Source organism: Papilio xuthus, unplaced genomic scaffold (genome assembly GCF_000836235.2).
Source record: "Papilio xuthus unplaced genomic scaffold, Pxut_1.1 DF825928.1, whole genome shotgun sequence".
Classification (NCBI taxonomy): domain Eukaryota; kingdom Metazoa; phylum Arthropoda; class Insecta; order Lepidoptera; family Papilionidae; genus Papilio; species Papilio xuthus.
The window spans coordinates 255504-282620 of NW_013532721.1; the positions used below are offsets into that span (position 1 = coordinate 255504).

At 32.3% G+C, this 27117-nt stretch overlaps 1 protein-coding gene across 3 annotated transcripts; it reads left to right on the forward strand.

Annotated features, from left to right (window-relative positions):
* The first annotated feature begins 604 nt into the window (after positions 1-604).
* LOC106125131 (pancreatic triacylglycerol lipase) lies at positions 605-27056 on the forward strand. Of its 3 annotated transcripts, none has more exons than XM_013322212.1 (15): positions 605-851; positions 21907-22059; positions 22313-22433; positions 22987-23134; positions 23885-24037; positions 24198-24287; positions 24389-24524; positions 24808-25038; positions 25115-25190; positions 25337-25473; positions 25565-25626; positions 25727-25803; positions 25890-25959; positions 26220-26344; positions 26547-27056. In XM_013322212.1, the coding sequence occupies exons 2-15, from the start codon at positions 21912-21914 to the stop codon at positions 26650-26652; spliced, it is 1680 nt and encodes a 559-aa protein (XP_013177666.1). In that variant the 5' UTR covers positions 605-851; positions 21907-21911; the 3' UTR covers positions 26653-27056. The 3 variants fall into 3 exon arrangements, with proteins under 3 accessions (XP_013177666.1, XP_013177667.1, XP_013177668.1); XM_013322213.1 differs by having other exon boundaries at positions 24826-25038; XM_013322214.1 differs by lacking the exons at positions 605-851; positions 21907-22059; positions 22313-22433 and adding an exon at positions 22724-22795 and having other exon boundaries at positions 26547-27039.
* The last annotated feature ends 61 nt before the right edge of the window (positions 27057-27117 follow it).

The window sequence follows — 27117 nt, forward strand, 5'->3', positions numbered from 1 at the left end:
TGCTCTCAACGTAATTTATTAAACTATTAGATGCACCTTTATAATTTAGTGCACTCGTCACGCATACTGTAATAGCCAGTTCAATCTTCATCTTTTCCGGCTAGAAAAATATCATAATTGTAAAATCTGTCTTAATCTGTGCGAATAATTTAATGATTGTTATGTAAAATAAAAATAAAGTTTACGACATAATTTAGATAGATAAAGGCAGCAAAATTTATGTCCAACATATCGGGAATTAATATGCGTAATCACATATTATAATAACAGATTACCTTTTTAAATGTCTCATACAAACATGTTAAGAATAGAAAAATGTCAGAAGTGCGTTGGAAAACAATGTGTCAGAACTTATTTTAATTTTTACTCAACTTTTCATGGAACTATATAAAAGTACCTCTTCAATTGATAGGTTTGCGGTCTGCAATAGTGTTTTTTAACAACACAGACACTAACATCATTCTGCCAATAAAATAGCAAAGTATATTTGCAAAGTGATAAAATAAAATTTATATGAAAGTGAGATGTAAAGCCGGTACGGCAGTGGCAGAGACGGTGAGCATTAGCCCGCGCTCGCCTGTCTGATTGACAGTACTCGCAGAACTTTCCCGCGCAACGCACGCGCACTGTCAACGTATTACAACAGTCGGAAGCGTTCCGAAATTACGTGATTCCATTTAACGCACATTCCTATTCAATAGTGTAACAAACGATATTCCTTTATTATTTTGGCAATACATTACTTAATCGGGTGTATAACCTGTGTTTGTTCATTGTGCTATCGCGAATAGTACTACAAGTGTAAAAGCAAGAACGAAGGACGGAAAAACAGCTGATTATATTTTTTTTGGGTAAGTTTGGTTTTGCTTATTGCGAGGCGTACTTGTTGCAACATTTTTTAAAAACTTGTTGGATTTAATGCTCTACTGAAAGTACGTAACAACTCTAGAATGATAAACGGTACAAGACCGTAATAAAAACTCGTTTATTTCTGCTGCACTGGGCATACTTTTTAAATATAAAAAGGACGTTACAAACATAGATAAACAATGGTAACGGTAAACAATGAAAAATTGACTAAATACTACAATAATCATAGTAAAAACATAACAAAAGGAGAATGACGGTAGACATAAAAATGTAAATGTAAAAATGTTATAAACTTAAGCATGACACTCATATTTGTTTTTAACTCCAACTTTAATGTAAAGAGTATTGACCAATTTACTTACCTCATGACCTCGCATAAGACCCGTTCAACAGAATATAAAACGATTTGTAATAAGTTAAAAATTGTTTCATGTTACTAAAACTGAAAGCAAGCAATGAAGACATACGAATAAGCCTTAACCGTATTATAAAGACGTCATATTTAAAAATATTGCTGTACCCGTTCACTTAAATCCTCATTTTATCAAATTAGACAGGATTTTTTTGTATCATCTCTAGTACTAATATAGTGATTTAACATACATTATCTCTATCATTCTTTTTAAAAGTTTTTTTAATAAGTCAAGTACTTAAATATGCGTCATTATTTATGTCTATTGTTACAAAAAGTACCTACGAATATATACTTGAAAATTTCTTTTAATAGCTAATTTATCGCATTACAATTAAAGTTAGAATGATAAAATCATTATTTATTTTTAATTAAAACAAACATTGTCTGTTCTAACTGCGGTACAATATGTTAGCGTGTTAGGATTTAGAAGGAAGTACTTCCGAGTCCGTAACGAATGGAAGTACACGGTTGTATGCAATGTAACTAACCCGCTACAGAGCACGCCTCATTTCTCTTACCACGTAACATCATCGTAACCTAACAACACCTGTAAATCCAGATTAATATAAAAAATAATAAAACAAGTTGTGTTAACATTTGAGAAAAACTGGCCGATAATAAATTTGAGTTTTACATAATTGACGATAATGTGTATAATTTATTTTTAGCTTAATCGAGGATTATAAGTACAAATTGAAAGTTAAATTACAATCATTAAAATGAATTGATGCTTTACTTTATCTTGTCTTATTTCATCATCATCAGCTCACTATACGTCCTCACCGAGGGGCTCGGAGCCTACCCTATGTTAAGGGTGTGATTAGGCCATAGTCAACCACGCTGGCCAAGTGCGGGTTGGTTGACTTCACACATATCTTTGAATTTCTTCTCAGATATGTGCAGGTTGCATCACGATGTTTTTTCCTTCACCATAAGAACGTCGGATAAATGTACATATGTAAATCGGAAATCGAAAAACACATTTATACATGGCGGGATTCGAACCCAAGACCTGGAGATTGCAAGTCAAGTGCTTGACCACTGAGCCGCCGACGCTCCCTTCCGCTGTCTTATTTATTTAATATGATCTCTAAGCGTTGCTATAAAGTACTAACCAATATTTTTAAATGTAAAGTATTGTTTGGTTAAAAATTTCACGAAATACTATAACAGTTAAAAATAAGAGACCTAGACAATAACAGACAATAGACTAAAAGAGGAAAGCGAAGCTAATATCTGACTTTCACGCGTCTAAGTAATATTGCTCTGGTCACGTTAGTCTTTTGCTTAGTTTGAAATTAAAACAAGCATGTGTTAAAGATTCCTTCTTTTCTTCGGCACAAATATTATAAATAGGAAATATATTGTTGTATGTTAGTTCAGTCAAAAGTTACTTAAATGAATTTAATAATAATTCACCAATAAATAGCTCTATTATTTCAGCTTGTTTATGACACTACTTTATATTCGGCTATCTAAGCAGGCAAAGTCGGGTGGGTAGCTAGTTTATTAATAATATGAGCTAACATTTAAGAAATTAGTTTAAAAAGGTAAGTGGCACAAAATATCTCCAACAACACTTAAATACTATACGTGAATTTACTTCTTTGAATAATTACGCAAATTCATATTTTTATACTTATAAAGATCACATAAGTTGCACAGCGCTTTGTTTATTGTTTACAATTTATCCTTATTTCCATCGTCAACAAAACCTGCTAAGAGACTTAAGCAATACTGATTCTCAAACTTGATATTCTCAAAGAAGCAGATTTACGTAGCAAAGATAACATTTTGGCGGCTAGGTGACAAAATTTATTAACACGGAATAAAATGTTGCAATATTTAATTAATAAATGTAGCTTACATAAATACATTTATTACAGGATGCTCTACTTTTTCTAAATAAAGAATAAAAAATTATCTGTTAGTGCCCATTTTTTTTCTAGAGTAAACGACATCTACTGACTCTTGGTCCGTAATTCTTTTTTTCTTTAATTATTTAATTGCACATTTTATTTTACATATTCATTTTGCCAGTTACAGTTATCGCTCTAATTTATGGTAGTTAAAATTTGCTATTTGTAGTTTCCCATATAGTAAAAGGTGTGAAGACCTTTACTAGCGGCCGCCCGCGATCCTGTCCGCGCGGAATTAAAAAAAAACTATTGGTCACAGCGTAATATTATACAGCCTAGTCTCCCTCTGTAAATGGACTATGCAAAAAAATATATTTTTCAAATCGGACCAGTAGTTCCTGAGATTAGCGCGTTTAAACAAACACACAAACTTTTCCACTTTATAATATTAGTATAGATTTAAGAATCTAAACTGTACACATAACCAGAAAAGAAGGCTGTATACAAAACAAAACGTCGCGTATCAAATGTGCAATGTTACCATAAACAAACAATAGCTGGACATAGTTAACAATAATATTTTGATTGTTATCACGGAGCACGTTACAACATCGGTCGTCTTCGCCTTGGTCGGTCCACTATGAAAACCGGGCACGCGTCTTGCATTAAGCAAGCCGCCAGCCGCCAGCCGATATAGCCGCGGACAACTTGCAAAACGCATCGCTTTCTAATACTCGAACCTTCGAAAATGTGGAAAACTGCACCTGTTAACATGCCGAATCCGTAATACAACACTGTTTCGAATATTTAGATTTTTGTATAAGTTACAATATAATGACATACTTTGATACTTGTATTAAATGTTCTGCTATTTCAAAATTCAATTGCAAGTATTTAAAACAATATTTTCTAGGGTGTTTACAAAAAAAATCCTATTTTAAATCTTATAAATATGATAATGAAGTCGTGTTTTAATTGGATACCGTAATCAAAATATTTTAACACATTAATTAAATAGCTTGTTTGCACGTTACTTGTTAGAATGCCGATATAATTGGTTTCAATAATATTTTAAGTGTACATCGATGTAAAATTCTCATATCCAATTTGAGCCGCACTTGACCGTCTTTTGCTTACACTCAGCTCATGTTTTACGTAACATTTTAACTCAATCCATAAAGTACTGATTTTTATTATGAGTACAATCACATCTCAGAATTTATATTATGATTTTTTACGTAGAATAAACCAGCGATTTTGATTTACAGGAATCACATAAATCGGTTTGTTACGTGTTATTATAAAATATTTCACATATATGTCTGTATTTGAAATTATTAAGCAAACGATTGTTATCATTATTTAATAGACTTTACGGGTGTTTGCCGTTGGGACGTTCGGCCAAATGGGAAAAAATTCGCATTTCCATTAACCAGTCCAACGGGAAGCAGCCTACTTTACCTTATATCACCTCCAGCTTTTAATGTTGATACACATTGTTCTCTCTTTGTTTCAATCAAAGTGTGAGAGAGTGACATTATTATTAACTATAATAAAAATAAAGCCTTTTTATTTAAGTGTCTCGACGGAACTCGCAGTTTGTATGTACAAATTACGTTATTACAATAAATGCGATTGCCATGTTACAAGTATCAAGAATGTTTGTCATTGCATCACTGGTACTTTGAAAAAACTGTACAAGTATCAAAGATCACTGCAACGTGATTTGCGAAAGGAACGTATCTATTATTTGATGCAGCAACGATTACTGAATTGCATGCAACACGTTATATAAGATTTTTTAACTATCAAACTAAAATACATTCACGTATCAAAACGCGAGATTGTCATTTGCCAAGTCCGATAGTTCTTAAAGACATGCGTGTCTTGGTAGTGCTACAGAGTAAAAAAAACTTCCGAGATGTTGCCATTTATTTATCTTCATAATTCGTAGTACAAAACAAGGACTTGGTAATTAAACTCATTCATTTATTTTGTTAAATATGCTCTTAAGCAATGATGTTCTTTTTTTTAAATTTAATATAACAAAGTGGCAAACGATGTCTTATGTGATGTCTCGGTACAGTACACAGCGGTATATGTCCTTCGGATCATTGTGCTCATTACTTTGTCCTCATCATACTAGTTGTGGCCCACGACTTTGTTCGCGTGAGGTCAAAATACTCTGTGCGCTATTCAAGTGTCTTATCTATCTCAGTTCCAAATTTAATCCAGATCAGTTGCCGTTCTGGAGTTATGTGGTATCAATCTTTCATACAAATTTTTTACAGTTATAATATTAGTAAGATATTAAAAAATGTGTGAATTAACATCTAGTGATTGTACTGTTTCAGTCTAGCTAAGCCGAAAGTTAAAAGAATCTCAATTGCAATTAAAATTAGTTGCACGTCTGCAGCCGTATAAATTGATTTCCTCAACACGTATTATATAGTTCATTGTTCTTCAGGTGCACAGACAGATAAGAATTAAAAAGTTAAATAATTAAAAAACAATACGTTTCATAAAATCACAAACAAGATACAGAAGTCAGCTTCGAGTACATAAAGTGCTCTCTTGTTTATCGTCCACTAAAGATCTAGAGATCAAATATAATTCTTTATAAAAATGTAAATTAGTTTAGATCTATGCACGTAAATTCATCTTAAAATCAACTTTTCAATGTGTATTCAACTTTGTGTCAAGGTAAATCCTCCGAAGGTCGCATGTCAACATTACCAACCTCTCGTCTATTTATGTCATTACATATTCGTTCAGTGAATAACTACTTGAGTTCAATTACATATTACAAACTCAAATAAATCGTGTATCGATAAATATTGTAATAAATTATTTTAACAGTGGTAGAGCCCGCTTTAACATCTTCGCACGAATCGGCCCGGCTCCCCCGGTGAAATACCACGACCACACAGAAGACAGGCGTGAAGTGGAAGCAATTCCGCGTTTCGTCTGATGAGTGTGCGTCCCGTAGACCAAAATTAGTCCTCTTTCCCTTCCCACCCTTTTTCTTATAAGGAAAGGATGGGAAGTGGAAGTGGACTTTCCGGATGAGAGGATGCATGGAAAGGGAAAATATTTTCTTTCTGTGCATCCTCTTCTCCGTCGATTAAAGGTAGGCAACGCATATGCAATTGCGTATGTCTATGGGCAACGGTCACTTCGCTGTTTTAGCGATTTTAGGTGGCCGCTCGCTCGTTTGCCACCTTGTGATATAAAAAAAAATATAATTATATTTAAAGTTATTGCTGCTCGTCTTTACTGCCTTACTTCTTACTAATAATGCGAATGTTTGGATGGATGTTTGTTTGGTAGAATGTTATTGCAGAATGGCTCAACTGGAAACTTTGCAACGATATAGAACACAGCTTAAAAGGACATATAGGCTACTAATGAAGTTTTATTTTAAATCCGCTGTAGGAATTCAAGAAATTCAAAGATATGTTGACTATGGTTTAATCACCCTTAACTTAGGGTAGTCTCCGAGCCCCTCGGTGGGGACGTATAGTGAGCTGATGATGATGTGTAGGAAGTCACAGGCTACAGTTTTATGTAAATAAAAACGTAATGAGCCTTATTTTATAACAAAAAGTGATGTAAATATTTCAAATATCTGTGCGAACTAATTTTATGTCAACTTGTAGTTGTTTCTCATCGTTCCATATTAGAAGGTGGCAAAGTAACCGATATATAGATGGCTTGCGACGCTGTTTTATATTCCGCTTAGATAACATCGTTTTATACTTCTCTATACGTGCCTCTCGTTCTGATCGAAATCGACGAGGAAAACATTATTTATGTTTTTTTTCTCGTTTCGCAAAAAAAAACTACACGTTCGTTTTACAAATATTATGGCATCACAATAAAGTCGCTTGAAGTTCCGTACATATTTATCATTGTCGCTTTCTCTGTTACGTTATGTATACGTATAATGGTATTTTAACAATAAATTATAAAATAATAAATTATTAAAATATGAATAGACAATATACAGTTTAATATCCTTCCATCAATTTGAAGTGTCAGAAGACATTAAATATTCATATTTCTTTTTCTTCTTTAATAGACTTGCAAATTAGAGATTAGAAACCTTCTTAGCTTCTATATCTAGAACAGCCCAACGAATGACGCTGAAATTTTTCATAGATGTAAAACATAGTCTGGAAGAATATATAGGCTAATAATTAAGGTTTTTAAAGTCGTGAGTCGTAAGCAACAGCTAGTACAATATAAAGCATACAATGATAGTTTTGAACCCACGACCTCAATAGTCCGTACTCTACCATTAGGCTATTCGCTCTGCAAGAGTTATCTATTTCATCATTAGACATTAAAATTATTACACGGTACACAATGTGAAGGTTAGATTGCTGATACTGCTACGTGATTATAACATCCGTATGCATTTATAATTACAGGCACAACTCTATTTGTTGGCATTTCCCATTTTGTAATAAACCAAGTTAAATACGAATATAAACAAATTTACATAAAATATTACACTTTATTAATAAACTTGTAACTGAATAAATGCAAAATATTAAAATATTTGGCAATTTTTTTTTAATTTATGCTCAAATCTTTACATATTCCGAAATCTGAATTCACTTTCGTGTGTTTCATTCTTATGCAAAAGATAATTTATTGTAATTAAATTTCGATTATTATATATATATTTAAAAAAAAAATCTTACTAATACTATAAATACTTGGATTGATGTCAACAGATCTCGTTTAAATTTTACATACATATATGCAAACATAATCTGGAAGAACATATCGGTTACTAATTCAGTTTTTTTTTAATTCCGCACACCAGTGCCAATAAAATCAGAAATATAAAAAAGCACAAATCTCAACATTATAACGGCAAAAGTCCTTGGAGTCATTAGTTCGTATACGATATCTCTAATTAGATAGACCTATCATTGCATTACAATCGTTGGGTACTTAAAAGAACAATATCCCATTACCCTTTACTACCACTGTCATATTACTGAATGGACTACTGTCTTTTGTTTATAAATATTTAACAACTCATGACACAGATCTTGATAGAGCAGTTTTTAACTGACTTCAATAAGGAGGTTCTCAAATTGTCTATGTTAATTTTTGTTACATCGTAACTCCGCTCCTGATTGTTCGATTTTCATAATTATTTTTTTGCAAGATATTGTGTGTCACTTAACATGAATTGTTAATTGAGACAAATTCAAAGGTTTTTTTTTAGGACAGTGTAATAATTGTTAATATTAATAAAGAATATATTAACAAATAATATTAAACATCTCGAATACATTGTGACAGTTTATTGCCGTACAGATTTTTGATTTTTTTATCGCTACCAATAAATCAACGAGTTTTCATAACTAATATTACATTAATAAGTGCTAACAAATAAATTGATGATAATTGACGATTAGATTGTCATAAAAAAAAAACAGTTTTACACCTTCTATTCACTAATCCAAACGTTACTTAGTAATAAAATAGAATGGATGCTAGCTGTGTATAAAAAGAAAAAGTCGCGTAATAAAATAGAGTAACTTGAAGCAGGAACCAATAGACACTGAAGTGTAGACATAACATCTCCCTGACCCAAATATCACACGACAAACTCTCCGTAAACGATAACAAAGTAAACAACCATAAGAGCCGCATTGATTTCATCAGGTGTGAAGATACAAAGATCAAAAAATAACATTAAATTAAGATGTTCTTGAAAATCAATAACAGTATTGAATAGGTTTTAAAAAGTTTAAGATAATTACTTAACAATAATAAGTAAACACACATCCGACTTGTAGTGTTATCTTTAAAGATCTGTCAAACTTTAAGTTTATCTTAGCTCTGGAATTTATTAATTAATAATAACACTAAATATGAACCTGCATGAATCTAAAAACACTATATTAATTTGTAAATAAAAAACACATATAGACACAATATTGTATGGAAATAAATCGTTATGGTTTTTACAATTTCCTAACCCTTACAACAATGATAAACACGCTATCATTACTTAAATGTTCCACCCGAGCTTTTCGCCGAAAGCCACTTAAATGCGTTAATGGTAAGACCTCAAAATGTTGGCCTAATGACCAGGTCTGTACCGACCTCAATATGCACTTACATAACAGTTACGTGGCATGTTCTAGTTGGACGCTCCCAAACTATTGTCTCATAACATCCATAATAACACAGGGAATTCCACATGTTTCCGTATTGTTGCATAAAGTTCTTTAACCTACATACAGTACGTACTACGTACGGTCTGGTAATGATTTCCTCCATAGACGCATGGACTAATTCATACGATGAGTACTTGAATTACTCAGATGGTATTGTTTTTAATGTGTATGTATGTTTTTATTTATGCCAGTTTGTATGTTCTATTGTTCCAATTTCAATTGTGACCTGTAACGTAAATGACTAAACCGATTTTAACGAGTGATGTGTCATTTTATTCGTAATCCCATTCAATGTCAAAAAGGTAGAGTCGATTAACACTTTCGATTGTTTTTAATTAACAAATAATGTTGTCAATATTCTGTATCTTACTAATATTATAAATGCGAATGTTTAGATATCTCCAGAACAACTGCGTGGATCTCGCTGAAATTTGGTATGGATATAGAATATATTCTGGAAGGACACATAGGCTACTAATTAAGTTTTTTTTTACAATTCCGCGCGGACGTGGTCGCAGACGACATCCAGTTATACAATATATTATGTAAAAATAACAAAAATAAATATATTGATATGTTGCAATTAATGCATTTTATAAATAAAATCGATACACATATATTACTTCCCCGGGTGATATTCTAAGAATATAAATATTTCCGGTAACCATATACAAACAACTACTACTAGAGTTAACAAACCTTTAACTAAATGCATATATTTTATTATTAATAATTGTCGGTACAGTAAGCTTAATATTATATCTGTTAATAAAAATTGTTTGAGATAATGGATCTATTGTTTTACATTTTTAAACACTAATTAGTTAATAGCACGATAAATAAAGAGTACGTCAGTTGGTGAAAGTTAACTAAACAAATCGTGCAAAACATTTCCTACTATTACCTCACTATCACAACAATTATCTCACAAATATCTATCTGTTTATTTTATTTCTAATACGTATATTTTTTTTAAAACTGCGCAACATTGAATGTGCAATGTGTTTAACTAACTCGCCAGAGATGTTGAGTGAATTTTATTATGTTTATAAACAAAGCAATTCATTATTGTGATATATTTGAGTAAAATAAATACTAATAATATATTTATGATGTGAATTGCCTACTGAACTACCAAAACATCTGAGGGCTTATCGCGAATCGTGAGAATGTTTTCGTAACTTCATCCACTTTGTATTAGATATACGTCTCTATCGGACGTAAAGTGAAACGACAAATGTAATACGAATTTTGTAACATTTTGTCGATGACGATACAAAAACGCATATCGAAAACATCATAATAGACCCTTTGTATACAATCGTATCAATATCTCTGTTTTGTCAAAGACATCGAGAAGTATAACAATATGTTGTTCTGCAAGTGAAAACTTAGGCTTATACAAATATTTACATCAATGAATTATACTTGTAACATGTAGAACCATGTAACTAAACACTTAATTAAACCCATAATTAAAGTATGTAAAAAAAAACATCTTGTGTCGTTTGGGTTCTAATACGATTCGATGCCCCGAGCAATCGCGGCGGGGGGAACTTCGCTTTCACATTTCTCAAGGATCGTGTACTATTAAATTGTATACGCTCTTACGCCTTTCTATATCACCTAAATCTTATATCTTGAGTAGGTTGTAGTTTAAACAAAATAATTACTTCACATTTTTTTAATTTGAATTAACTGAAATTTGTATCAAAAACTGTTTTTACGATCTAAATCTATTAGTAACTAGCTGTCGCCCGCGACTCCGTCCACTCGAAATAAAAAAAAAATATTAGCCTATGAGTTCTTTCAGACTATGTTCTACATCTATGCCAAGTTTTAGCGAGATCCATTCAGCCGTTTAAATGGGAAAAAGATAAGGGCTGTTTTTATGGTTTTCCCGGCAATTATTCTAATATTTGTAACTTTTTAAACCTTCCCTGGACCTCCACGAACATTTCAAGACAAGATAAGTTAAATTCGTTCAGCCGTTTTCGAGTTTTAGCGAGACTAACGAACAGCAATTGATTTTTATATATATATATATATAGATTTTTATAGATTATTATTTATCTACTTCAATGACGGAAACTGGTACTTATCTGAACCTACCTCAACTTATACGTCGTTATGAAAAACATTCTTATACTCTGTATAAATAATTTATTCTTATTTCGTACTTTTATATCTTAAACAAAAATCATCTTACGTGTGTCGTTGAATGACGTTTAATATTAAAATATTTTTTTATTGAAGTTCATGTAAAATATGTTAATATGGATATTCGATTTTTATAACTTTCCATTTTCTAGTGTAGAATGTAACTCTAGACTTGTAGTCAGACTATACTCCAGAGAGAAAACTACCTTTCTGAACTTTCGCCGACTGACCCGGTCATATGCACTTTATTGCATTTATTCTTTATTACATACATCAACTTTTCTTTTCATCTTTTATTTTTATTAATTACATTTAAAATAATTTCTATATTTTTTAAATTCAAAATCCCATCTCTGACTTGATTTGAATTCTAAATTAAAATAACACTATAATATATTATATTAAAAAGTGAAGCATTTGGCGAGAATTTCGTATCATCATTTCAACAAAGTAAGACACTTGTGCAGCGCCTCTGTCAGGCTTAAAAGAAACTAAGAAACTTGCAGACAAAGACTGCATATTGATTTACGATGAAGTATATTCTGACCGCTGCAATCGAGCTTCAAATTTTTCGTTGAGAATCGTTTTGTAACAAGACAATAAAAGAAATTTTAGCTCCCAAGATTCTTAGTTACTTTAGCGACCGATAGATTTGCTGCACAGATTTATTACCAAGTTGATATAATGATACGAAGTTTAGGGAAATTTTCGTCAAAATGTTTCCTATTTGATCGTTAGATTTTTGCAATAATTCTAAACTACGTCCATTAACTTATGATAATCAATCACTGTTGCTTTATACATCTTATTTAAAAGCATTAGCTGAATAAGGTAGTAACATAGTGGCAACTTAGTTAAAGATCTAGTAACTTAGTACATTAAGTGAAATAGCCTGACCTGACGGTATTTCTAACTTCTGTTATCTAACCGGGCTAGTATAACGGGAAACGTTTGCACTTCGCTGCAACCTCTTGCCACACATACCGTTGAGAAACATGTCTAGGTATTGATTTCTTACGTCTCGTCAACATTAATATACTAGACAGGTGTTAGGTATGCAACTTTTGTTTCTCAATGTAGTTGAAATGGAATAGATACTTGATACTTAAGGTTAGTTGCTAAACTTGTCTAACAATCCTGTAATACCAATTAAATTCGATATATTCTTCTATCCTTAGAGACTCTTACTATATAGTTACTCATATATTTTTTAATTGTGTTATAAGTGGTGTAATGACTTCTGAGAGCGTCGGTGGCTCAGGAGTCAAGCACTTGACTTGCTATCTACAGGTCCTGGGTTCGAATCCCGCCATGTACCAATGTGTTTTTCGATTTCCGATTTACATATGTACATTTATCCGACGTTCTTACGGTGAAGAAAAACATCGTGATGCAACCTGCACATATCTGAGAAGAAATTCAAAGATATGTGTGAAGTCAACCAACCCGCACTGGGCCAGCGTGGTTGACTATGGCCTAATCACCCTTAACTTAGGGTAGGCTTCGAGCCCCTCGGTGGGGACGTATAGCGAGCTGATGATGATGAATGTCTTCAAAGGGATTAAATGTCTCAATATTATAAATTCGTATTAATTTATTAACCTTATTCTTAAAATATGACGTTTCATATCCAAAATAAAAAATTATACAAAATATATTATATTAAAAAAAGAACACCACCGACTGCGGAGTCCCATGACTCAAACAACCAGCGGTCAGGTCTGCAGAGACAGGAATCTTCTCACGATGCGCGCGGTTTCTAGCATATCTGAATTTTGTATCGGGCCCTTAATTCAACTGTTTAGCGAGAACTTCTTGAGATGTTGGTCGAAGCTCTTCGCTATCAGTCCTCATTATTATTATTAATATAATTGACGATTTACAAAAAACGCATTAAAAATAAGTACTGAAACTGTTTAAAAATGTTCAATAGCAGTTATTTCGTAGTGTTGTTGGAAGTATTCAGAACAGTACTATCTAAAAATTATTATGTTTATTTTTTATATAAACGATGACAAATCATATTTTAATATAATAAAATATATCTAATGAGGAAGTATCACTGTTTGACTCCAAATTATTTTTGCCTTGTACTTGATCGTGATCGATACGATATTAAAACAATCCCACGTACGCGGAATGATATTGTTAACCTTTTAAAACTAGTTTCACTTTCAAAACCAAGTAATTCAAAATATAGATGGTATATTGTATTTTGTGCGAATATGTTTACGTTGTTTTCTGGCAGTATTATACCTCTAATACAATCATCGTTTAAACTTCTTAAACAGTTTAAAATGTTGACACCGACATTTCTTCGAAACTATCGTGTCGTCTTTTAACAATGGGATATTTAACACTATACAATATTAAAAAATAGGAAAAGAAACTGGCTATTCTTTTAAATTTTTTAATAGAAAAATTGATCGCATGGATTTAAATTTTATCATAGTGTAAGAAACGAGACATATTTTGACTGTAATTTTATTATTAAGACTAGCGAAGGTGTACATATTCAATTTTATTTATTTGAGGTCCGTATAGGTCTTTCTCTTCATGCAACTTTATAAGTCTGATATTACTTTTGTAATTTGCTGTGGTTTCACCGGCGATATTTCATTATCGACTCATTACTTGCCCACCCTGGGTCTAGTCAGATGAATGTGAAAGTAGTTTTCAACTCTACGTATTAAATATTTTATCACGATTGCTTTATATAAATCATTACTGAATGTTTTGGTAATTATAGGTTTAGATGGCGTGTCTGTGCATTTGAAAGTTAATATCACGTTAGAAATAGTTTGCGTATGTTATAAGTGATTTTAATTCTTATTTTCGTATATGAAAGCATTCGTATTCATCAGTTAGATGTAAACTTGACTGTTTAGTTAAGTCATTAAGTATTTTTAATAACATACTGCAGAGTGATTTCTGAAATATTGTAGTACACTTATTTAGTAGTCTATGTGATCTTCCAGACTATGCTCTACATCTGTATCAAATTTCATCGAGATCCGTTTAGCCGTTTTGGAGATAGCTTCTAACAAACATCCATCCATTCATCTAAATTATTAGCATTTATAATAATAGTGATATACTCGTATGTACAGGTTTGGTTAAATGTTGTTAAATTAATTTTGATATTTATAAAGATTTTGGTTATATTTCAGTGTCATTATCAAGTATAAGTTAGTAAAAATCTAAAAGTAAAAGTTAAAAATGTCAATTCTTGTTAAATTATAATAATCATCACTAAAGCAATCTTTAAGTAGGTTGATAGATGATTTATTCAAACTTTGGCATAAAAAGATAGAACGGAAACCTAATGATCATCAATTACCGTACAGCCATCTTTTGCTGTAGATTAATGTATACAGATAACAAAAAAAAAGATAAAACGAAAAATATAAAAATTTCAACACAACTCTGTGTCCGTTTGTTAAGCACATCCTCATAATAGGAATGTCTACAAAACTCTTTTCATTAAAACGCTTTCTTATACAAAGTACACTGTATCATTCTCTATAAAAAAAAAATAAAAAAAGAAACAGAATATTTTAGAACAATTTCTTAGATTTTTAAGTTTTGCCAAAATTCATTTGTTTGAATTATTCTCCCAAAATAATTTTCCAAAAACATAATTTATTTTTAACCCACGTATTGAACAGTTTTCGGTTGCCGTTATCAATAACATTGACTTATTAGCCTGATTCCTACCGGTTTTGTGAGCTTTCGTACAAACAAAAGCGGTTGACCGCGTTGACAAGTGCAGAGAAAGTCGCAGTGCATACATAGTAGCTATAGCTGACAAATCAAACTTAGTCAGAGCAAAAAACATCATTGGATATAAATTAAAACTAGTTCGACCACTTTTACTTGCAATATTGTCAAGCTATAATTAGAAACGTATATTCTTACTATCGTAATTATGTTACAAAGACTGCAGAGCCTTTTTGGTGATTAATAAACGTTACGTATACCAAATAACTGAAAACAAAGAAAAAAGCAGGGGAGGTGACAAAACTTTATCTTTTATTGATCCATAAAATTTTCCTGTGGTAGTTGATCTGTGTTACAAAAGGCCTAGTGCCTTTTCTTAAGCTAGGTCTTAAATAGGTTCTTATGCAGTATCTGTATCTGTTTGTGTGTGTGTGTGTGTGTGTGTGTGTGTGTGTGTAAGAGTGCGTAAACAAAACTACTATTAAGTTTATGATTTTGAAATACCATCATTATCATCAATAGTAACTTGTTATTTATATTTAAGATTCAATATTATTGCAATAGTTTTATAAGTAAACAAGTGTTTATATGTGTCATAATAATGATTTTAATACGTGTTAATATTTTTTTCAACTTATGCTATTTAAATCGGTTTTCAACAACTCAAGATTTAAAAAAAAGTATTTTATTTTTATTATCAAGAAACGTAGACCTAAGAAATTGTTACCCTAGCTTATAACCTGTTCCCAACCCGTGTTCTAAACGTGTTCCTTTCTCTCTCCTTTTAACAGCTACGTTCCACATGCATATGTTGTTTGTAGAAATACATAGGTGTAGCATTCGTTGTGCTATATTTGGCTCGTTCACGTACCGACTCGTGTTGCCGGCTCAAAGGTCTGACATCGACTGACGTCCCCTCTCTCCGGCATGTACTTATGGCGTGTACGCTCGAGACAAACAACACTACGTTTATGCATACACTACAATAGGTATTATATATCTTATCTAATTGTAATGCAAATGTCATTAAAATAATAACATAGGAAAAGGCTTTAGTAATATGAAAGAATATACTTATTAAATATTTTAAAACGGACTGAAATAAGTAACTTTGTTTACATAACTTATTGCTGCTACCAGGAGATCAGAAACACGACGGAGTTTGTTTGTAGTTGGAAGTTGCGCGTTGATGTCTTTCACTAGTATTATCCAACATCGCTTATTATTGTAACGCAACACGTACACTTTGAAAAGGTCAATTCTGATCATCTTAAGTAAACACTTAAGGTGTATACATAAATTATATCCATTAATATGTTGAAAGTGCTTTCAAGAATCTATTAATTTTTTTTTTTAAACAATCTATGTGAATGCATCAATTTTCGTTCACATCTATTAGTGTTGCAAAAAAATTGTCTCTAATATTTGCTACGTGCGTGAGTGACATGGCCCAATTGTATACATTACACAAACGGCCCTAATTAAGCCAGTTTTGACGACACGCGTAAATACAAAAACTTCATAGTGTTGTGTAATAACTATTGTTTGGTATTGGTATCGTTGGTGAGAACATTTTTCTTTGTAAGCGAATACCATACGATTAACTACGATCACATGATATGATAAAAGATAGTTCTGTAGGTTGAAGAAAAGCAAAATTACGTGAGACTTTAATTCCTCTGTTATTTACTGTAGGAATATTTTGTATAATACATTTTATTTTAACAGTGGTAGAGTCCGCTTTAACATCTTCGCACCAAGAAATACCACGACCACACAGAAGACAGGCGTGAAGTGAAAGTAATTCCTCGTTTCGTCTAATGTGCGCCCCGGTGGCCTAATTTAGTCTTCTCTCCCTTCCCACCCTTTTTCTTATAAGGAAAGGAGTGGAAGTAGACTTTTCTGATGTGAGGATGCATGGAAAGGGAAAAATTTTCTTTCTGTACATCCTCTCCTCCGTCGATTAAAAGTAGGCAATGCATATGCAAGTGCGAATGTCTATGGGCAACAGTCACTTCGCTATTTCAGCAATTTCTGTTGATCGCTTGCTCGTTTACCACCTTATGATATAAAAAAAACATTATTGTTTTTTTTCTCAAAACTGATTAGTAACATGATAATCAGGTTATTTTGTGCCTCAAACTCTCTCAACGTAAGGTTAACGTTTTAAAATTGAAAAAACATCAATTCTAAAGAAAAATCTAGATCAACAAACGCAACATCTATTTGTGTGCTTTGTTTCGTAACACAATGACGGAGGTGAATCAAAAAAGGAACGTTTACAAGTAAAGCGTTCAACAATTAACAATTCACAGCACGGCATTTCCTCGAAGTATTTGTGCGTGTGTCGTTACTGGAAAATGCTTTACATTAAGATCTACGTACATCGATAAGTACGTAAATTAAGTACAGTTTAATGCAGCATTAAGTATTGAGAAACACGTCATTAAGCCCAATATTTATTTCCAGTTTTCATTTATTAATATTTAACTCATTAATTAATTACAGTACTTTCAATATAAAGAAGTCCAAGAAAGATTCATCTTTTACAATACTAATTACATCAGTGTTGCCATCTTTACAAATATCGCCTTCTTGGTAACAAAATTACCTATCAGAAAAAAAATATGTAGAAATATTTCCTGTTGCGTTTACATTTAAACGTTTGATTCTTAAATGTCGTAATCCCCAAAGAACAGTATTTCAATAAAACGTAAGAGGAAAAAGAAAAAACTTATTCAATACATGTTCAACCAATTTACATACAATTCATCGCACGCTGTTGCAAACTTAAAAACATCATTTAAATCTCATTTGAAATAACTGTTTAAACGATACCGTTACAAAATAACGCAGACAACTTAAAAGTATCGGCTACTGGCCACTGATAGCATTAAACGCAGCTCTTTATACGTCCCCACTTGAGAATCTCGGAGCCTACCCTAAGTGAGGGGTGATTAAGCCATAGTCAACCACGATAGCCCAGTGCGTTGACATCACACATATATTTGAATTTTCTTCTCAGATATGTGCAGGTTGCAGCACAATGCTTTCCTCCACAGTGAGATCGTCGAATAATCGTAAATCGGAAATCGCAAAACACATGGTACATGGCGGGATTCGAACCCAGGAGGTCTCATTTATAATATAAATTTAAACTAAAATATATTTCATTATATGATGAATAAATTTCAAATATATTTATGGTTGTTAATAAAAACAATAGTTAACAGATGAGCCGTGGAACATAAAATTTACACGCTATAAAATAACATACGAGACTCTGTTAATATAATATCTAACAATGATTTGCATTGTATAGTATGATATAACCATCGACTTTGTGTAAATAAATATTACGTTATATTCATTGCATGGACCATAACAATATAACAGATGTGGGTCAGCAAGAAACAAAGTGGAAAGAAGGTCGCCGTGATCTGTAACCATGTCAAAATCAATCTTTTCATATTTAGATTAATATAAAATGTCTAGATGTCTCGATGTATCATTTGTCAACTTCTTACTTTCGCAACCGAATTTTTAGTAACATTTAACACCATATTTTTATTAATATGATAGAAATCGAATTAAAAATAATTTTAACATTCAAATGGAACAGGGATCAATTGAATTTATAGAATATTTAAGATTGAAGAATAGATTCCAATCAGTGACATCTTTTATATCAAACTAGTTGTCGCCCGCGATTCCGTCGAAGTATTGTAACTAATATTGTGACACAAGAATTTTATATATAAAATAACAATTGCTTGACCACAAGTTGTAAGTGGTGATGTGGTCGAAGGATGGTATGCACTAGCTTTGTAAATGCATATTCATCCTAATCTTGAAGTCTTGCGCACGATGACTGTTAACCTATTGTGCAATGTTTATTCTTAAATAATTTTATTTAGACTTTCGTCTCGGTTAAATATGATTTGTCATTGGTGATCCAGTCGCGCACGCTATATCGAGTTAACATTACGTAAAGGCCGGCTCACAGCGATTTCAACAGGTCAATATGACCGCGGCGAATTTATAATCCATTATTGCAGATTAATTGTCGAATATGTTAGCACATCACGACTGTAAACCTGACTTAACATTTAATGCTAAATATGCGTTTTCTAACTTGTAGTAATATACTTGATTTATATTTAAAGGTATCGAATTTATAATTTAACATACTGAGAGTTCTTGACTCTTTAATCACTGCATCTTAGTTTAGAGATCTTTTGTACAATTAATTGTTACAATTATATCGACTTTTACTTAAAAACACAACTACAACTCCGTTCTACAACTCTGCCGAATTTCATCGACATCCATTGTGCCATTTTGGAGATACCTTCTAACAAACATCCATCCATTTAAACATTCGCATTTATAATATTAGTAAGAAGTAAGCATTGGTTTTATCAATTGATCCGACGAAAAAAAATTGTACAAGCGAGTGATACTAAAAGAAGTGACATCAAACAGTCAACTATTTGTACTTAAACGGAATGCTCACTGCACTGTGAGCTCGTTAACAGTCCTCGTATCCAAGAACGTCATATATTTGTCTACTATTTTGTAGAGCTTAACCTCGCCCGACAATCAGACCGTCCGATAAAGGACATGGCCTAGTCTCCGTCTCCAAGCAGAAAATGCTAATATTTTTATGCAGTACATTTATGTTTACTATTTAAATATTATGCAAGCGACATGAATTATAATTGTTTTCGAGGTTAATTTATTTACACAAAGAGACACAGTACAATAAGAAGCATTTATAAATATAAATCAATCAAAATTATTGTCTATTCGTTATCCCTTTGGATAATAAAACTATCGTTCATTGACCCCGAGTGAAAGCCTCAAGTTCCATTCAATTAATCAATTTATCTTTTTGTAGCATCGATATTTCAACATCGTCACTTTCAAAACGTAATTCATTTGTCTCGATTCAGTTATTAGAATTATTGGACCTTTTATAATAAATATTAGTTATAGTATGGCAATTACATTCAGGCCAGTGTACGTTCAAATAATATACATAATTAAAATGGTCCTATTACTTCCTTCTGTTGCTTTAATTTTTTAAATTCTACAGCATATTTTACTTGTGTTATATCTTAATTCAAATTCGTATTAGTTTTTTTATAATTATTATAAACATAATACTATTACTAAAGTTATTAACCTTTCAAACACGTTTCACAACAATTCTTTATAAAGCTTTCACTTTCATAGCTCATCCGAGATAATTGCCTTTCATAGTTATATTTTTAATCATAGATAAGACCACGACAACGTACTACAAGATTTAATAAATGTTATTGTAGTAATTTGGTACTTTAATAACTTTCTTTATAATTGTTAAGTTAGCAATTACTTCGTTAAAATTGTATATTTAACTTTTTATAAACTCTTGAACTAACTCATCACGTTCCTACGAATCTTTGGTAAAAAGGAATTTAAAATTGATCATCAGCTTAATATAGCCCCACCGAGGGGCTTGGAGCCTACCCTAAGTTAGGAGTGACTAGGCCATAGTCAACCGCGCTGGCTAAGTACGGGTTGGTTGACTTCACATGTCTTTGTATTTCTTCTCAGATATGTGCAGGTTGCATCACGATGTTTTCCTTCACAGTAAGAACGTCGAATAAATGTACATATGTTAATCGGAAATAAAAGAACACATTGGTACATGGTGGGATTCGAAATCTGGACCTGCAGATTGCAAGTCAAGTGCTTGAGTCCTGACACACACATTAAATATTCTTTCAAATTAATTTGAATTGACTTCTCTTGGAATTCGTTAATGTGATTGAACGTGTCAAGTATGAGTAAACTATTGATGTTATATTCAAATTAAATGGTCAAATAGCAACCTTCACCTAATCAAAATACTTCGAAGAGCGTTCTAAAAATGTTCTTTGTTTGGTTTGAGTCACAGCCAGCAAGAGCTAAGACAATCACGTAGAAATATTTATAATATTACGAAAATTGTGTTTTAATTTTATCCCAATGAAGCTTACGGTGACGGTAAAATAGTAAAAGTTGGTGCATTATATTTCCTTAAAATTTAATTTTTTTTTATCAAAAGCGCATAAACTCATATAAAAAACTACACATTTTTTGCGTTTGTGAAAATTGCAATTGATGAACATAAAAAAAATGCATAATTAAGGTGTCTTTCAAGTTTGTGGCATAAGAATTATGCTAGTGTTTTCGAAAATAATAAAAAAGCTTAGCTTCATTTACCACTTACCTAATGTTTTGCTAGTTAATACGGCCTTGCAACTTACTACTAAATATTGCAATATGCCTCGACCGTATTATGTAAGATAATGTGCCCAACATTTTCTTCCGCATGCGGGCATACTTCGAAACTACCGTTGCAAAAACAAATCCAATACATCTTTTTTATTCATGTTTTACACTACTAGCTGTCGCCCGCGACTCCGTCCGCGACGCTTTAAAAAAACTTATAAACCTATGTATACTTAAACACTATTTTCTACATAGATGCCAAATCCCTTTAACCCTTCTGGAGATATAACAAACATCCATCCATCCATTTAAACTTTCACATTTGTAAAATTAGTGCAAGACAGTAAGATTTTAAAAAATGTATTTCCATTTTTTTTTTCAAAACACATTTTAAAAAATAATTATTTTTTCGCAGGTAATATGCGTCGTCTATACCTGACAGACAGACATTTACGTGTGATGTTGTGGTGCATACTGCTGGGACTGCAACCGACTTTCGCCGGTATACTGGACCCCTTCAACTGGGCTCGCTCTGACCGCATCGAGGTCAATATACCCTGGTTACCTTGTAAGTTCACTCATTTATCATCTCCTTTCTATTTATCTTTTGTAAAGTTAAGAAACAAAAGGAACGAATAAAAAATAAAAAATCCAATAATTTAACAACAAACAGACGAGTTCTTAATATGTTGAAAGATTTTAAATGATACGAAATCTAGAAAAATTGCACAACCTCTACAAAAATTCGACAATTTTTTAAATAGCTTAACATTCTTGTTTAACTTTAGTATTTATAATGCCAATCTTGTGTATTTTTGCAGTTGAAAATGAAACTCGATGTTATGATGAACTCGGCTGTTTAAATATCACAAGAAGTTGGTATCACCTGATCCACCGACCATTCAATGTTTTCCCTCTGCCCAGAGTCGTTATTAACACCAGGTTGGTAATCTAAACATATAAATTAAATTGATTTACTTGTATGTAATATACAAACAAAATAATCATGTATTTCCTTGTTGTAACAAACGTGAATACATCATGTTTTATTTACGTTACTTTTAACAAAAGTATATATATTTCTGTCCGTCTTTCTGTCAAATTAAATATTTTCGATTCTACGCAAACGAAGTCTCGGACTACAACTAGTTTAATTCGTAACCTCCTAAATAATGTGTCAAGTTCATGATTTGGCTGTAAAAGATATATGTCTTGCAAAAAATAAACGCAAACTGTAGCTGTAAGATGACCGCTCGCAAAAACATAATTGGTATATTTCGACGATTTCGTCTCGCGAAATGTCGGTTAGTAGAACGGGGACATATTTTTCTAATGAATATGTAAGAATTGTTTGAACTTTCAAATAATCTTCTCGTGCATCTTGTAAATATTTTTTTCATCGCGTTTACTGTACTAAATACCAAAGTAATTGTCCATTATTTTTTATTAAACATCCTGTATACATAATTTCTCATTATGTCAATACCTATTTCAGATTCATTTTGTACACAAAGAAGAATCCAACAGACGGTCAAATACTAAATGTAAATATGAATAAGACTATTATCAAGTCTAACTTCAGCCCAAAACGTTTGACAAAGTTGATAATACACGGCTTCATAGACACGCCACTATCCAACTGGGTAAGATTCAATTTAATATAATTTATCCTTATTCACTGTTAGTATAATTCTTTTCGAATATCTTGGCGGCCCAGTTTCGCAATCCGCTTCGCCAAACTACACCTATAATTGTGTTCTGCGCAGCCACTCCAGCATAATTAAGAGCTACCAAGATATGTGATAGTATTTATACTAACAACAATAAAAAATTGTGACGTCACGGCAGATTGTAAACATTTTTTATGGACTCTATGCTCAATTCTTATGTAAAGTCTATCAGTTTATGACATAAAAAAGTACATCTAGGGGCATGATGTCATTGCTTATTTTATATAAGAATGTCGAACCTTCAAAAAACGGAAAGACCCTATACTTACACAAAACTAAGTTGAAACCATCTCTCGATTACATCTTTAAGATTATAAAGCTGAAGTTATTTCAGTATGAAGTCTAACCGTGGGTTTCTGACACGTATATCGTCATCCCTGTAATTATCTATATATATAAAAATTAATTGCTGTTCGTTAGTCTCGTTAAAAATCGAGAACGGCTGAATGGATTCATCTTATCTTGGTCTTGAAATGTTCGTGTAGGTCTAGAGCAGGTTTAAAAGGTGAGATAATTTCGAATAATTGCCGGGGAACAATTACGTTTTTTCTTCATTGCACATTGACGGAGTCGCGGGTGACTGCTTGTCTTTGATAAAACTGAGATAACCTTATTGTTCGAGATTTTAGACTCGGTTATTATAAGAATATAATTTGTTATTAGGTAAGCGAGATGAAAGACGAGCTCGTGAAAGCGGATGACTTCAACGTAATAGTGGTGGACTGGGCGGGCGGCAGTCTGCCGCTTTACACGCAGGCGACAGCCAACACGCGGCTGGTTGGATTAGAAGTAGCGCACTTTATCAACACATTACAGGTAAAAAAAATGTAATCTATAAGACGTATGTCCCAAGTAATTTTCGAAGCGGGTGCAAAGTTTTTCACGGAATTTCTGGTGGAAAGTAGCTGATATAAACAGGAAGCTACTATTAAAATTTCTCATTGATGAAGATTAAATTAATATGAATATATTACAGAAAGATCATGGTTTAAATCCACTGGACGTACACATCATCGGCCACTCTTTGGGCGCTCACACAGCGGGCTACGCCGGGGAGAGAATTCAAGTAAGTGTGCCAAAAATGAGTATCACATCTTATAAATAGCAATCTTAATTCATTGAAACAGGATCTTCATACTGTCTTTGATTTAGCTTCTTATATTGTAGGGATTAGGAAGGATAACTGGTCTCGATCCAGCCGAGCCATATTTTCAAGGAATGCCAACACACGTCAGGTTAGATCCTACTGATGCTGAATTCGTAGATGTCATTCACACTGACGGAAAAAGCATATTCCTATTAGGTAATATTTTGTTTAACGTTTACACTTGCTTTCATTCATTTTATATGTGGTATTTAGTAGATTCATTTAAATTAATCTTATTGGGTGTAAATAAATCGCTTATTGCTTCATATTAACAATATAACAATGTAATACTTATGTATATTTTGTAAATATGTATTATATGCTTTCTCGCCGTTGATATATTCATTTCATGTAGTTATATAAATATATATTGAAATTCATAAATATTTATCGCATAATTCCACTAATCATCGACCTGTTTATCCCACGCGTGCGACAGATTTTGTATTTATGGCAGGATATGGGATGTCGCAGCCGGTAGGGCATTTAGATTTTTATCCAAACAATGGGAAGGAGCAACCAGGATGTGATCTCACTGAAGGCCCTTTGATACCACTGACGCTCGTCAAGCAAGGCCTGGAGGAGGCCTCGAGGGTGCTCGTCGCCTGCAATCATGTCAGAGCTATCAAGCTATTCACAGAATCCATCAATGGAAAATGTCCATACATTGGTAAGCAAAAAAATATTTATTTTGAACCTTAACATTAATCTTAACGGTTATTTGAATTTTGTATTTTTTTATTTAGGTCACCAATGTCCATCATACCAACATTTTCTGTCTGGTAAATGTTTTCACTGCGGGCATGGTTGTGCAATAATGGGGTAAGTTTTTATTACTTAATTGTTGCCTATGCGTTCTTCCAGACTATGTTTTACGTCCATGCCAAATTTCATCGAGTTCCGTTGAGCCGTTCTCGAGACATCTTCATCCATTCATCCATAAATTTGCATTTTTATTTTATTTTTAGATTCCACGCGGACAGTTCTCCTGGTCTTATCGCCAACAAAAACAATCAATCGGAAAACGAGGTTTTTCCATCTGAAGAACAAGAAACAATCGGCGCTAAATACTTTTTAAGTACCGGAAAAGAACAACCATTTTGTCGTAAGTTTTAATAAAATTATTTTTTAAATTTTATTTCAAATTATAATATAAACAAGTTAATTAATAAATACGTGGATATTTTTATTTGCAGATCGACATTATAAAGTTGCTATACAATTAGCCAATCCAAAAGGAGCAGAATCTTGGGTTCAGGTAATTTTATGGATTTTTTACCATTTATCTAATTTTGCATGAAACGGGTTGTAATAATTACATTTTTTATATTTTTATGCTGTATTTGTTCAATCAACAGGGTTTCCTTAAAGTGACACTAATGTCAGAGAGAGGAGTAATCAGGGGAATGGATCTGACGCCAAGTAATTATGTCAAGTACGTATATTTTTCTGTGAAGATACATTTCATAATTAATTTACAAACATATATCCTTTGACACTTATTTATTTATAATTTTTCAGATTAGAACATGGGACAACATACACAATAGTTGTCACACATCCTGTAGATTTAGGCGGTAAAATAAGAAAAGTATGATTTTTGTTTGTTTTTACTTTAAAATTAAAAAAAAAGTAATAAATAGATGAAATAAAATTCCTCCACATGGATAGACAATTGTTAATGTTACGTGATAGAATTTTATATTTATTATTAGTTCAAATCCTCACCACCGCTAGCAATCGAAACCATCAGCGCCAAAATGGCGAATATCAAACAAGCACAAAATTCTACGTCTTATAGCCGGTCTGTAGAGGTCAGTGCTTTAAAAATATTGTTTTATCTGTTTCCAGGTAGAGTTATCGTGGGAGTACGACATGAATGTACTGGAGCCGCGATCTCTTTGTATCCTGTGGTGCAACGACCGTCTCTACGTCAAATCGGTTCTCGTTGACCAAATGGAATTGCCAAGTAGAGGGTAAATCTTATATTATCTGTTGAAACTTCTATGCAGCAACTGATAGCTATTAATTAGGATAAGACTCAGGTTTAGCGCTATGGGACGAAAATGGGTTTGGTGCCACAGAATATTTTATTATCTATGTTAGCAAATTTAAAAAAAATACAAATAAATTTTTATTTCTAAGTTTAACTACTTAACATAGTATATTTTTCTGCAGGAAAAGAAATGTAGATTTCAGCAGTAAATTGTGCACGCCGAAGCGTGAGTTTGCTGAAATTCCTAACAGAGGCTCCGCAAGTTTCTACGACAACTGCAACAGGTAGCCGTGCCATACAAGTGACGCTAGCACCATTATTTATTGCAAGTTAATAAGGAAAGCTTTAAGTCGTCGATAATGAAAGGGATCAAAGTCAGTGCCTCAAATTGTGATTTGCGATTGGAACTTTTTGTGACGTGGTAATTTTAATGACTTAGTTATGATCTTATAATTTTCTCAAATGTGATGTTTGTTTAAAACCATGACGTGTGATGAACAATATTTTTAAGAATCTGTGAATTTCATTTTAGCTCTTCATTCTAAAATACTTAATCATTTTTAATCAACGATTATCCCTAAGACTTTGTAAATATTAGAAACTATAAATTTTACGTTAATGTTAAGATTCAAATAATTTAAAAGCGTATTTTTTATTTAATATTATATTTATTTTGTAACAATATACGAATTTAAAAAATACCCGAATCTTCATTTACTTTCTACCTAAAACAAAAATGATTGAAACACCTCA

Coding starts and splice junctions, on each gene's coding strand:
- LOC106125131 (XM_013322212.1), top strand. CDS start 21,912: ATGCGTCGTCTATACCTGACAGACAGACATTTACGTGTGATGTTGTGG. Junction 22,434..22,986: donor AGAGTCGTTATTAACACCAG/GTTGGTAATCTA, acceptor TACCTATTTCAG/ATTCATTTTGTACACAAAGA. Junction 24,038..24,197: donor ACTTTATCAACACATTACAG/GTAAAAAAAATG, acceptor AATATATTACAG/AAAGATCATGGTTTAAATCC.